Source organism: Aphelocoma coerulescens, unplaced genomic scaffold, assembly GCF_041296385.1.
Source record: "Aphelocoma coerulescens isolate FSJ_1873_10779 unplaced genomic scaffold, UR_Acoe_1.0 HiC_scaffold_63, whole genome shotgun sequence".
NCBI classification, from domain to species: Eukaryota; Metazoa; Chordata; class Aves; order Passeriformes; family Corvidae; genus Aphelocoma; species Aphelocoma coerulescens.
The window spans coordinates 1,102,466-1,115,506 of NW_027183981.1; the positions used below are offsets into that span (position 1 = coordinate 1,102,466).

General features: G+C 46.5%; 1 protein-coding gene across 8 annotated transcripts in view; it reads left to right on the forward strand.

Annotated features, from left to right (window-relative positions):
- The first annotated feature begins 1,257 nt into the window (after positions 1-1,257).
- The window catches only part of LOC138102177 (centrosome-associated protein CEP250-like), a 36,421-nt gene continuing 24,637 nt past the window's right edge, over positions 1,258-13,041 (forward strand). For 5 of the 8 annotated variants that reach the window (XM_068999926.1, XM_068999925.1, XM_068999924.1 and 2 more), the window contains exons 1-3: positions 11,044-11,113; positions 11,371-11,451; positions 12,663-12,769. In XM_068999926.1, coding sequence (XP_068856027.1) covers positions 11,099-11,113; positions 11,371-11,451; positions 12,663-12,769 — 203 coding nt within the window. In that variant the 5' untranslated portion in view covers positions 11,044-11,098. Of the gene's footprint in view, positions 1,292-1,649; positions 1,877-5,419; positions 5,474-11,043; positions 11,114-11,370; positions 11,452-12,662; positions 12,770-13,041 lie in introns of those variants that run through there. The other 3 variants (XM_068999930.1, XM_068999928.1, XM_068999929.1) reach the window with 3 other exon arrangements.

A 13,041-nucleotide genomic window follows, 5' to 3' on the forward strand; every position in this document is an offset into this window, starting at 1 on the left:
TTAGAATATGTTAGGAAATATTATGTGCATTGTGAGAAATGAGACAACTCTTAGTTAAAAAAAAATTAAATAATTTATTGAAAACAGAAAAGTTAAAAAATTACAGAAATTAGAAAAATGTAAAAATTTGGGATCCTATGGCTCGATAGATGGTATGCCCCAGGAGCACAGGGATTTTAGATCTTCTGGCTGAAACAGCACTGAACCTCAGGTAGACAAAAAGGACTTACAGTGCTAGGCTGGCTTTTGGCTGGTCCAAAAGCAAAAAAATATTTCTAAAGGCTCCTTAATAGGAGTAGGCTTTCCCAGCACTGACCTCCACCTCAGCAAGGCTGGAGGGAGAAAAGGGGCCGTGCCCCTCGCGGCCTTGTTGTTTTATAGTGCCTTTGCTCCGCCCACAGTCCGCCCACAGCCCACCCCTTCAGTTTGAAGTGATTGGTGCTTTCCCTTTGACAGATTATCTCTGTCCACCAATGGCTCATCCTTGTCAGAGGGGTGGTATTAGTTGAGATAAGGGTCATTAAAATTCAGGTTGCCATGGAGCTTGCCTACAGGGTGGTGGCTATGGGGCTAAAAATAGCTGCTGGCTGTTAGAACTGAGGTTTTTTGGAAATTTGCCTTGGAACCAAAGTACAAGTAAAAACACCAAAAAATACATCCAACACATCTTAAAACACTTGTAAAAGTATACAGTAAACACAGGAAAGATAACTCTTATGGTGTACAAGTGATTAATGGAACTTGATTTTTGGTACCTGGGCTGATGGGTTAATTTTAACATTCAATTTAAAAATATTTAACTCAAAATTAATTAATTAAAGCACTTAATATGCAAAGACCAAGCTAATTAGGGATTTCATGTATGACATGCATGTTAAGAATAACTTTGCTATGCAGATATTTACTAATTAACATAACCAGGGTTAAAGTTACAAGATGATTATATAGCTTGAGTTATAAGATACCTATATAATTTGAATCATACCTTTCTATACAATGTAATAGCTAGTATATAGTTATGATGCCTTATCCTACTAATCATTTAATGCTTAAATAAACGGAAAGCCAGGTGGATAATCTCAAAAATAGACAAGTATAGCTAGATAGGAGAAGCAGCAGGATGTGATAATGAGAAAGGAATTCAAACCGACTGGACCCAGAACGACCTCGGAACAGCATAACTGCACATGCTCCAAGACACAGTTGGAAAGTTCAGAACGAGGACGAACTCAAGCCTTCATCAGAGAAGACTCCCAAAGACCCTCACATCTTAATATGCATGCTCTAAAAGGTGGGTCGGGGAGGGATTATGTTAATCCCTTCTAAAAAAATTGTAAATTAGTTCTCAGAAAAAAACCATGCATATGCATTGTAGTTTATTAATATGCAGGATGTTAAAGCATATAACCAGGAAGTTTGTGTACGTGTGCTTGCTTCTGGCTATGAGCAATGCACCCAGCGCTGTCTGTTTGCTTTAAATGACCTTTGTCCCCTATTGTCCCTTATTAAATTTATAAACACCCCCCCCCCCCAAAAAAAAAAAAGGAGTGGGTTTTGTTTCTCACATCATGGCAGGAGGGGATCATGTGAGCACACTTGTGAATACACAGGTTGCAGGGGAGGGGAGGTTATTCCTCAGGGGTGGCTGATTTGTTTTTCACCAGTCAGTCCTGCCAGGACTTAGGATTCAGTGGTGAAAAAGGAAGGCGAAAACTCCCTATTGGTTTTTCCCATGACTACTGCGGACTGGCACTGAACACCTGCTTTTTGCACCGATGAGAAGTGGCTCCATGTCAGATGACAGATCCCTGCATGGTCTGTGCCTGGCACAGGCACCACCAGATGGGTCTGTTTTCGGACAGTTTCCTGAGACGTGGTGAGTCAGGCTTTACGTGAGAGTTGTGTGTCAAAATCTGGTCTTTCACCTTTCCTGGTATTGGGAGGAACAAGTTAGAAATGGGAAGCCTGAGGAGGAGGATTGTAAATCACTGACCCTGCAGCTGGGAATAGCCCTTGCTAACCTGTGAACAGCAGCTGGAGATCCTCTGTCAGGGGCCGAGTTTAAGGTGCCTGTGTCTCCCTTGGGTGCCTCTGCCCAGGGGTTGCTTTGAGGGTCCCCTGGTTAGCAAGGGAAGAGAAATCCATTTACTCTTTGTCTTCCAGCTGTGAGTTTGAGGTTGTTCCAGGCTCCTGCCTGTGCCACCTCACACACTCTGCTGGTGATGGCAATGACCTTGTGCTGGCATTCAGTGGCCCCTTATGATCTTCCTCAAGTCCCTGGTCCAGCAGAAGGGGGAACCAGTGGGGCACTTGTTGGTGCCCCAGCACACTGGCCTGGCAGTCAGAAAGTCTAGTGTGGGGCTGGGGCCAGTTCCCAGGGAGGGATCGGGACTGGCAGAGGGATTGAACCTTTGGGAGCTGTTGGGTGCATATATATGTGAATGTTTTCATTATGGAAAATGTGTGGACAAACCACACTGTGAAAAGCCAGTGTCCACAAAGGAGACAGAGGAGTCCTGCAACTTTACTCGAATAAAGGGAGAGAGTCCACTGGGGCACACGCTCGTGGGGTCTCTCTCAAGATTTTGGAGGACGCAGCCTCCTTTTATCCTAAACTCCCGGCCGCATGTTGCTCTCTTCCTTTCCCCATCGGCTGAGGTACCAGGAAGGCACAGCCTTCCCGAACCACCGACCCCATATCCCCCCTTGAACATGTGTTGCCGTTTTCCCCAATGTTTGGAAGTTCAGGCTGTCTGGGCTCTGCAAAAGATTTTGTGCAGACTTGTTTGTCCTATTACCCTAAAGGTCAGGAGCTCAAACTGTCTGGCTCAAACTGTTTGGGTTCTGTAGCCAAGTAGTTCGGCATGGGGTTAGTGGAGACATTAAGGCCCGTTTCAAAGACACTGACACCCGTTTCTCCTAGACACCCTCTCTATCGAGGTGTTTGTGAAGACATTAGCACCCGTCTTTCCTATCAATTGGCTCAATACCTTTAAGGTGCTGGAGTTTTCGTTCAGTCTTAGGGCTGGGGCTGGATTCTTCCTTTCTTTCTGTCTTCTTGTTTGAAAATCCCCCTTGAATCAGAAAAGGCCACGAACTGAGTACTGATTTTCCTCTTCTTGACAAGTGAGCACAGTGCCCAAAGGGCAGCGCAGCCTCAGCAGGCGCCGCGCCCCAGAGCTGGGGCTGCCAGCCCAGCATCAACTGCTCGGGTGGTCTCTGGGGAAAAGCAGGGCTGTTCTTTGCTCCCTGCTGACAGCTCTGGGGGCTCTGGGAACCCATGTGCCTGTGCAGCCCCAGCGGTGTCAGAGCCCCCAGGACAGGCACTGCCACGGGAGGGTGAGACGTATTACCACAGGCCTGGGCCCTAGGGTATATCACCGTGTCCCGCAGCCATAGGGAGGAGGAGGAGAGAAGATCCAGCAGGCAGGAATTGTGCAGCAAGATTGATTTATTTAATTATTTTACAAACTCTTCTATAGACTTTTTTCTTCATAGTCTAATGGGACAAAGGATCAGTCACCCCTTGGGGGTGATTGGCTAAAATCCTAAAACATCCATTGTCAAAATATTTTTCTACTATACCATAAACAAGACTTTTCAAGGTTGCAGGTGGCTTGGTTGTTTGCATTCCCTGTTACCTCTTCTGCGTGAGAGAAAAGTCTCTCATGGACTTAGAAAATAGCAAGAAAATCCTTGCTAGCAGCATTTTTGTATCTACAGAGATGTGGGGCTGAGCCCTGACCCAGAGAGGGGCCCTGGAGAAGGCAGGTGCAACTCTTCTCCAGAGGGTTTGTGTGCTGCTCAGAAAATGATTGCCATCGAATGGGGGGCAAAAATCCTCCCTAGGGCTCACAGGAGCACTCTCAAAGATGGGAGTGAAAAATACCTGACAAAGCTTTTTCAAATATTTGTTCTTGAAAGTCTGTTCCTAGTGAGGAATCTTTAATGTAGTCAGCAAGACTTTTCTTCTGCCTAGAAGACCTACTGATATATTGCCAAAGAGAGCAGAGAAAAAAAAATCCACTCTTGGATGTCTCAGGATTCTTAATCTATTTTATGAGCCTTAAACAGTACATCTCTTTGCATCATGGAAATTTCAAAAGATCCTGAAACAGCATTTTTCCTCCTCATGTGGCTGTCCTAAACCCAAAGCTTTCCTTTCCGTGAATATTTTTAACAAGTAAGAACCTTTTTAGGCTTTTTCTTACATCTCCCGTTTGTCAGGGAAGACAGAAGAATTCCTTGTGACTCAGGAACTGAGTGCATCCGTAAAGAGCATGTGGGTCAAACCCTGCTGTCTTGGGAATGCTGATCCTGTCAGGAAAACTAATCCACAAACACCAGAGGTTTATGTCCAAAAAGGAGACAGAGGAGTCCCGTTACTTTATTTGAATGAAGGGAGAGGTCATGGGCATTTCCCATGGGTCTCTCATATTGTTAGAGGACGCAGCCTCCTTTTTATCCTAATTTCCCAGCCGCATTTCCCTCTCTCTTTCCCCATTGGCTGAGGTACTTGAGAGGTACAGACTTCCCAAATCGGCTAATGCAGACCCCCTTCTAATGTATACCCCCCCCCCCTTTTCTTTTCCTATGGAATTTATGGTTCTTCCCACTGCTTCTTTTGTCTCTCAGTCTCTACCTATCAGCAGACCCACAGTTTGTCTGTAAAGACAAATCTATCTCATTCCTTTCAAACCCTCCTCTTTTATTTTCTAAATAATTGTCTTTACAAACTTTAGCTATCATTGACTTAATTTTCTGTTCCTGGGTGTTTTTTGGTTTTGCAATTATTTGCAGTGACATAATTTTCTGTCCTTTTGTAGCCACCTCTGGATCTGTAGGCATGGCTACTACCTGCATGCCCTTAATCACATGTTGAATAAGTTGCACTAAGCAAGGGCAAAAAGATTAGAGTTGCTACAGCACATAAGAGAAAAGAAGCATTTGTTTAACCCATAGTCCACCAGGTAACCACAAGAACATGTCCCATTCCCCTCCTTTCCATGTTTGGACCGGTACATGTGTTAACTTTCTTATTCCTTTTGTTATTTGTTTCACCACTTTTCTATTGTCATCTATTTGCAAACAGCACTTTGAGTCATTTATTTTTCCACACGCTTGCCCTGCTTCTGCTAATAGATAAACTCAAAGAAAAAGTCCAGTTACAAACACTTTTTCCCATGTATACGCCTCCTGTTCTATTTAGACAATAAATTCCTCTTTCAGAAGAATGAAGTTGCCATGGACTCCCTTCTTCACCCCCAAATCCTGTTCCATTATGGATCTCACTCAGGGAGCTGACCCACCATTTAGGTTCAACTGGGCTGGCTGCCCATGGCCTGTCTTCAGATCCTCCTGGCCCTCCACAGAGCCAGCAATTGCTAAGGTTAAATGTTTTTGCTACTTTTTTTCCTAGGATTAAAAAAACGATTCTCCCACCTCAGGCCTGAACCTAACTGATAATATAAAGGTAAGATTATTAAGGAAAATCTTTTAATGGTGCAATCTAATCTCCTAATCTAATTCTCACGTTGTGTCCCGCACCACCTGTGGCAACTTAAGGCACAGAAACAGCTTAACATAAAGAAAACAATGGCAGCAAGTATTAGCCCCCCAGTGAGTGGAGATTCTAGAGGAGGGATGCCTATACAGACTATTTCAGCAGACGGTCTGAAGGTAGGACTGCGGGGCTTCTTCCGATGTCGAAGCACTGGCTACTGCTCCGGCCCACTCCTGCAGAGTGTCAGTCACGGCCTCCCGGCCTTCTCCTCCAGCTGAGATGTGCAAATCTCCGAGGCTTCAGAGACCTTGACCCAAGTGTTCAGCTGTCTTGACGGCTGTTTCTGTTGTCAGTGACACTTGGAATGGGCCACGCCATTTCACTGCTACTGGCGCTTCTTTCTACCCCTTAACTAGGACTCAATCTCCTGGTTGGATGTTACAAGCAGCAAAGTCCAAAGGTGGGGCTTGTGCCAGCTGAGCTTCCTGTTGAAGGGGTTTCACAAGAGACAGGATTCTGGCCACATATTATTTTAAATACACATCACTTATTGCCACCCCCCTTTCATTTCGGGTGGGAGGCTGTGTAAACCTCGCTTCTGCAGGCTGTGGTCTCCCCCACCCCAAACTCAGCCAGGGAAGATTCTCTGCTATGTTTGGCTTTCTTGTGGATACATTTCTCTATTTCAGCCTTGTTTTTTTTTTTCCAAGGCCTGAGATGATTAAAGAATGGGTTTTCCCTTTATCTAATCTTAGTGGTTTAACTTACAGTCCAAAGTGTCAGTCAGGTATCTTCAGGGAGGCTTCTTTGGTTGTAACTTCTTTAAACAGTTTTTATGATACAAAATTAACACACAGAACATTTTCATACAAAATGTTCTCATGCAAGCATATCCTTACATCAGGGCTATGCTCTGTTTTCTAGGAGACAGATTATGGCACTGTTGTAATGTAATCTTGACACAAACCAGAAACTGCAGCTTTGTTATTGGTGGGATTAAAAATGAAATTAATTCCCTTTCAAAATTAGTTTTATTATCCCAAGTAGCTTTTTTTTTTGAAATTCAGTGAATAAATTGCCTTCATCGCATTCTGCACCCACAATTGAGAATCATGTGTATTCCAGAATGTGTTGTAGTCACTACATTGATTGGCATCAACAGGAGTGAGGCAAAGATAAAATACCCTCTTAAGACATATGGCATGAGATTGAACAGCACTTTAGTTTGAGAGCTGGTAGAAGGGTTTTCTGTATTTTATTCATGTCCTATTTGCCGTCTATGGCTCCCCCTCTTGGTTTAGGAAGGGGGATTCAATCATTTCTTATGTGGCATTTGCTTGTGGTTTTTTAAGGTTCTTTAATTCACTAATTAGTAAGTCCAAAAAATGTAGCCAAATTACAGTAATTTTGAAGTCTTCTGAGGCAGAACTGGAAGGGTTAGTCCATATTTGCATGATTTCAAATATGTATCAATTCTTATACCAACTCTCAGGATAAAATTGGTTGAGATTAATTATACATCCATAAGACCTTAACCACACCATTTTTCAGTAAAAAGACAAAACAAGTTAGACAAAAATCAAACTCAAGAATACGTAGAATGCTTTAACTACTATTTGATCTTTCACCAAGTCACTTGCAATGAAAACACAAACAAATTACAAACATTAACCAACTGACAATGCAAGCAATTATGGTGACACTTTACATTTCATTGGTTTTCATGCAGCTCCATCCCATGTGTTGGTAGATTCTTAAAAAGTGAAAATTTGGCCCACTAGACCGATTATTAAAAAGAAGTAAAACTTCTTGGGGCTAACACAAAGTGACAGTGTCCATGTGAATAAATGGTTATCACATTTAGGTGTGAATTTGCTGCTTGCACTTTCTCTGCCCTCAAACTGCTTTCTTTATCTTTGATGCAGGGATGTTTGACGTTCTTAGAAAAGAGAAAAGAAACAAACTTCCCCGGAAAAAATACATCTGAGTGAAACAAGTTGTTAATCGCATTAATTTATTCAGGTGGAGTTTTAGTTTTTATTCTATGAAGTGCTTGTTGCACCACTTTTGTTGTTTCCCACAGGTTTTCAGTGGGATTTCCTCCAGTTGATTGTTCAGTGGAGGGAGTGAGACTGCTTTAAAAACAGTTTTGCAAGAGTTGCAGTCTGTGAATTGGGCATTTGAGTTGCTTTTTTTTCCCAGGGTTTTAGCAGGCTCCTGCTTTTTGCCTTGGAGCAGTTCACCTTATCAGTTTCCTCCTTTTGTTCCAGCGATTTTCCTTCGGACATGATCAAATTCAGTGGCAAACCACTGCCTAAAGCCCTTTTTAATAACCAATCACCTTTTTAGTAACTGATTGCTCCCTATCCCAATTTTTTGCATCAAGTCCACCCCAGGGATAGGGAGGAACTAATAAATTTACCAAGGAAGGATAATAAAATATTTTCCCCTTAAGTTTTCCTACAGCCCCCCACAGAGGGAGCTGCATGACAAATACCCAGGCCTGCAGAGGGACCACACCATCCCCGCAAGGCAGCAGCTGTAGAATTGGCCTCCGGATTAGAACCTGCCAATACTAATTCTCCACAGAATTAGTGGGTGGGGGGGTTACCCAGAAGACAGGAGTTGCAGAATCGGCTTCAGGACTGACACCTGCCAATTCTGGCTTTTTTACAACAAAACACACAGAAAGCACAGGGGTGTGGGTCCCCTCCAAACAGGAGCTTTGGGCTCCACACAAAACCCCACACAGACAAAGAAATTAAATCCCTAAATCCATTTACCACAATTTCCACAATTCCCTCAGAGAAAGATGTATTCAAACTTCTAAGCCTACAGAAGAAACCACAATTTCCACAACCCCTTGAATAATCAAAGATCTTTTTGACAATTTTCCCCCTTTAGGGATGAAATTCAAAGTGGATTGAGAGGCCCCTGTGTCTACCAGGAAACCTCCTCTCAATCCGGACCCACCTTAAAAGTTAGCAAGGGCTCCCGTGTGGTGGGTCCCTGGTATAATGGGATCCCCTTACACCCCTAGAAATTTGTCTCCATTATCTTCTGGACTTCCTCCTCCTGAGGATCCAGCTGTTTCTGCGGACACCGTCCCTTCTGTTCGGCAAATAGTCCTGCTTCCAATGTCCCTCTGCCCTACAGATAGCACACTGATTCCTTCCCAATAGCTGTTTGAGTCCTCTCTCCCCTGCTGAGGAGGGAAAGCCTCTGCCACTTCCTTGTGGCCAACCCCGTCCCTTCTATCCCCGGGAACCCCTTGGGCCCTGCAGTTTATCCCTCTGGGGCTGTAAAACTCTGCCATCACCTTTACCTTTGCCTTTTCCTCATCCCTTCTCAAACATACTTGCTGTACCTTTCTAACAGTTCATCCAGAGGCTGTGGATTTACCCACTGCCTGTGGGTACACGTTTTCCCACAGCTCAAAATAATTCGTTTCTCCAGTGAACCAAACAAAATCCCTTAAAAGAAAATCCTAATCCTTCCACGTACAATCAGCATTTCCCAGATATTCCTTCTTCGTCCTCCTTGTGCTCACTCTCTTTATCACACACTGGATACCAGAGTCAGTCCCTGTCCTTCTCCAGTGTCCAAACAGCTCTCCCCAGCCAGTGCTCCCGCTGGGCACAGCTGGCAGCACCACAGGTGGCCAGGCCGTCCCACAGCCTCATGGGGGCCGGCGGCCACTGCCACCCCTGCCCAGGGATGGTGGGGTCAGGCACTGCCTGGCGCTGAGCCCCGGCTGCCCCACAGGCCCCCAGCCCGGGCTCCCGGTCCCGCAGCTCCACGCCCAGTCCTGTTGCTCCTTGCCCCAACCATATTCTCTACACTCCCCTTAAACTATTTTTTTTTCTCTCAACATATTAACACTATTTGTCCATCTCCTATTGTCAAGACCCCTTCTTGACTCCCCTTTTTGTCCTCCCTGGGCATGGATTGTCTAGACCCTTTCTTGACTTTCCCTTATTACCCCTTTGGGCATCCATGTCTTTAATTACTTCTGGGAGAATGTATAAACCAACTCCACGTTCTTCCAAGGGATTCTTCGGAGATATTTTGGCATCGTCATCCCTTTTGCTGGGGCCCCTTCCCAGCTTTACCTGTGCTACCCTCCATGGGTGCCCTCTCAGGTTTATCTGTGCTACCCTCCATGGGTGCCCTCCCAGGCTTGCTCCCTGAAGATCCCATTGTACTCACTGGTGAGATTTTCAGTGGTCCTTCCCTGTGGACTCTTCATGGACGCCCCTGGTTGGCCACTCGTCTGTCTCCTGGACAGTCTCGGGAACCCAATCGATCGCCCGGTGCTGGCTGCCACCAAGGGGAGCCAATCGCCCAAATTGGGTGAGGCGCCTTCAGCTCCGCTCACTGCCCACTGGCCCTGGATGGTGGAAATATCCCGGACAAGAACCCTCATTTTGTCAGAAAAATTAATCCACAAACACCAGAGGTTTATGTCCAAAAAGGAGACAGAGGAGTCCCATTACTTTATTTGAATGAAGGGAGAGGTCATGGGCATTTCCCATGGGTCTCTCAGATTGTTAGAGGACGCAGCCTCCTTTTTATTCTAATTTCCCATTTTCCCACATTTCCCTCTCTCTTTCCCCATTGGCTGAGGTGCTTGAGAGGTACAGACTCCCCAGATTGCCTAATACAGACCCCCTTCTAATGTATACCCCCCTTTTTCTTTTCCTTTTGAATTTATGATCCTTCCCATTGCTTCTTTTGCCTCTCAGTCTCTACCTATCAGCAGACCCACAGTTTGTCTGTAAAGACAAATCTATTATTACTGCATCCCGCAGCTCTAGGGAGAAGATCCAGCAGGCAGGAATTGTGCAGCAAGATTGATTTATTTAATTATTTTACAAACTCTTCTATAGACTTTTTTCTTCATAGTCTAATTGGACAAAGGATCAGTCACCCCTTGGGGGTGATTGGCTAAAATCCTAAAACATCCATTGTCAAAATATTTTTCTATTATACCATAAACATAGTTCTACAAGGTCGCATCATTTATAGAACTTCTGCTAATCTCTTCGTGAGAGAGAAAAGTATCCCACAGGCTTAGAAAGAAGCAAGAAAATTCTTGCCAGCAGCAATATTGTATCCACAACCTATCTCATTCCTTTCAATCCTTAAAGCTGATGCTGTCTGGACCCACAAATTTGAGCTCATGTTACAAGCCAGGCCCCTGCCCAGCTGCCCAGCAGGGCTGTGGGGACATGGGGGTGGCAGAGCAAGTGCCAGGGCCAGCAGGGAGCTGGGATGGGGGCAGAGCCAGGGGAAGGGCTCTCCCACAGCCCCTGGAATGTTGGGGTTTGCACCCTGGCAACTGTCAACAGCCCCTGGAATGTTTGAGATGTGGACTCTGCAGCTGCCAACAGCTCATGGGCCTTGGGGTTTGGACCTCTCAAAGGCCAATGGCACTTTGATATTGTGCTATTGACCCTGCAAAGGCCAAAGACCCTTGGACATCGGGGTTTGGCCCCTGCAAAGCCAATGGCCTTTGGATATTGACGTTTAACCTTGCTACTGGCAACATCCCCTGGCTATTGGCATTTGCACACTGCTCATGCCAAGGGGCAGATGGAGACCCAGCGGGTGAGGAAGCTGCTGCTCTCCCTGTGCCAAGCCCAGTGCGGGGCTGGCTGGGCCTGGGCTGTCCTACAGGGAAAGGTTCCCTTTGGGAATAACAAGGGATTAACAGTTGGCTGCTCCAGAGTTGGCGGCAGCTTTGGTGCTGGCTCTGGGGACAAGCCTGGGAGGGAGCAGGGGGCTCCTGGCTTGGAAGCATTTAAGGGTGACTCCCTCAGGGCCAGCCATGCAGTCTGAGTGTGCTCTTACCTGTGCTCCTCCAGGAAGCTCGAGGGCTCGGAATGAGCCAGCGGTTCACTTCCCAAATACTTTCTCACCAGCGACTCTCCCCAGGAGCCCCTGAGGTGAGTATAACTGTGCTGAGCTGGCTCGGGACCATTTTGCAACGGGATTTAGGGAAGGCAAGTGCAGGAAGCCTGGAAGGGAGAAGCTGCTCTGCCATGGGTCTCCTGTCTGCTGTGAAGGGGGCTCGTGTCTCTGTGCCTCGTTTCTGTAGCCCTGTTTTCCCCCAAAGGAGACTTCTCTCCTCCGTTGGCTCCACAAGGTCTGTGACAGGGACTCTGTAGAACGGTAGCAGGAACCTGACCTCAGAGGGCCCTATTTAATTTCAGTGTAATCCCAGGAATAAATGCACTAAGCACAAACCGTGCTCAATGTAGAAGTGGATTTTGTACACTTAGCTGGATTTTGGAACTGGTTCTCCATGAATGGACACCCATTCTTGTTGGGATCAGAAGAGACACCTCAGGGGTCCATTCACTCAGCCAGCTGAGGCCCGCCCTTTCTTGCCTTGGCATTTGTGGTCCTGCACTGCCCTGCTGGTCTCCCCAGCTCTGTCTTCTACTGCTTTTGTCTCCTTGATGCCCACCCCGTCAGCAAAGCTTTGGCCTTCAGGGGAGCTGTCTCTCTGCTTGCTGCTTCTCCCAGCTCCCTGGAGCCATCTTCCCTGCTCCTTATTGGTCATTTGTGCTCTTTCCCTGCCTGCTCCTGCAGGCCCTGAGAGAAGAGTTTTCTGCCAGGCAGGGCTCAAACAATTTCCTGCTAGTGGGCATCAAAGAGGAAATGCATCTCCTCCTTGAGCAGAGGGAGGCTCTACAAAAGCAGGTGAGTGAAACAGCAGTGGCACCGCAGTCATCCAGCGGGTGCTCTGTGCCCTTCTTGCCTTTCCATGGCAGAGCAGCAGCTGAGGGAGTGATCCCTGGGGCTGCCTCGTGCTGTGGGCTCCATGGCAGCTGCTCTGAAGGACCATCAGTGCTCTGCTGAATCTCAGCTGCTGCCCTGGGCAGCTAGGCTAGCCCTCTGGGCTCTTGACCAGCAACCACCAGCATGGATTCCTGCTGGCCTCTTCCTGCTAGCCTTGGTGTGGGAAGTGCTTTTCCAGATGCCCTTGGTGACCCAATGAGAGTTCAAAACAAGTTGTCCATATCCATTGTGAATCTGGCCCTTTCAGGACAGGCAGAAATGGAAAGCTGTCCTTTGCCTTTCCTCACAGTGTCTGCTGTGGCCGACAGGGAAAGGCTGTAGCCTCTGACCACTTTGTTCTGTTGGACTTGAGGTGGGAGAGTTGACATCTCGGCTGGCAGCCCCCAGAGAGTCCCAGGAACTGATTGTCCACAAAGCTCAGCAAGACAGGAGTGAGGCCCTGGAGAGGGAAAAAGCCAGGTAAATGAAAGCCTGTGGGACTCTGCATTGTGATGAATGGATTCCCTCTTCCTAATCTTTGCATCTGCCAGCATTTCCTAAGTGGCAGAGCTCTGAACCATCCATGCAGATGTGTTTCATTCTCTGGATGTTGTGCTTCATTTCTTTTGAGCCTTCAGTTGCAGTTTTCCTAAAGACAAAGGCTTTTGGAGTAGCTCTTTCCCTCTCAGGGGGTGTTCTGTTTTTCGGTCGGTGTCTTAACCCTGCCCAAGCTGCAGTGCAAGGAGCTGGGT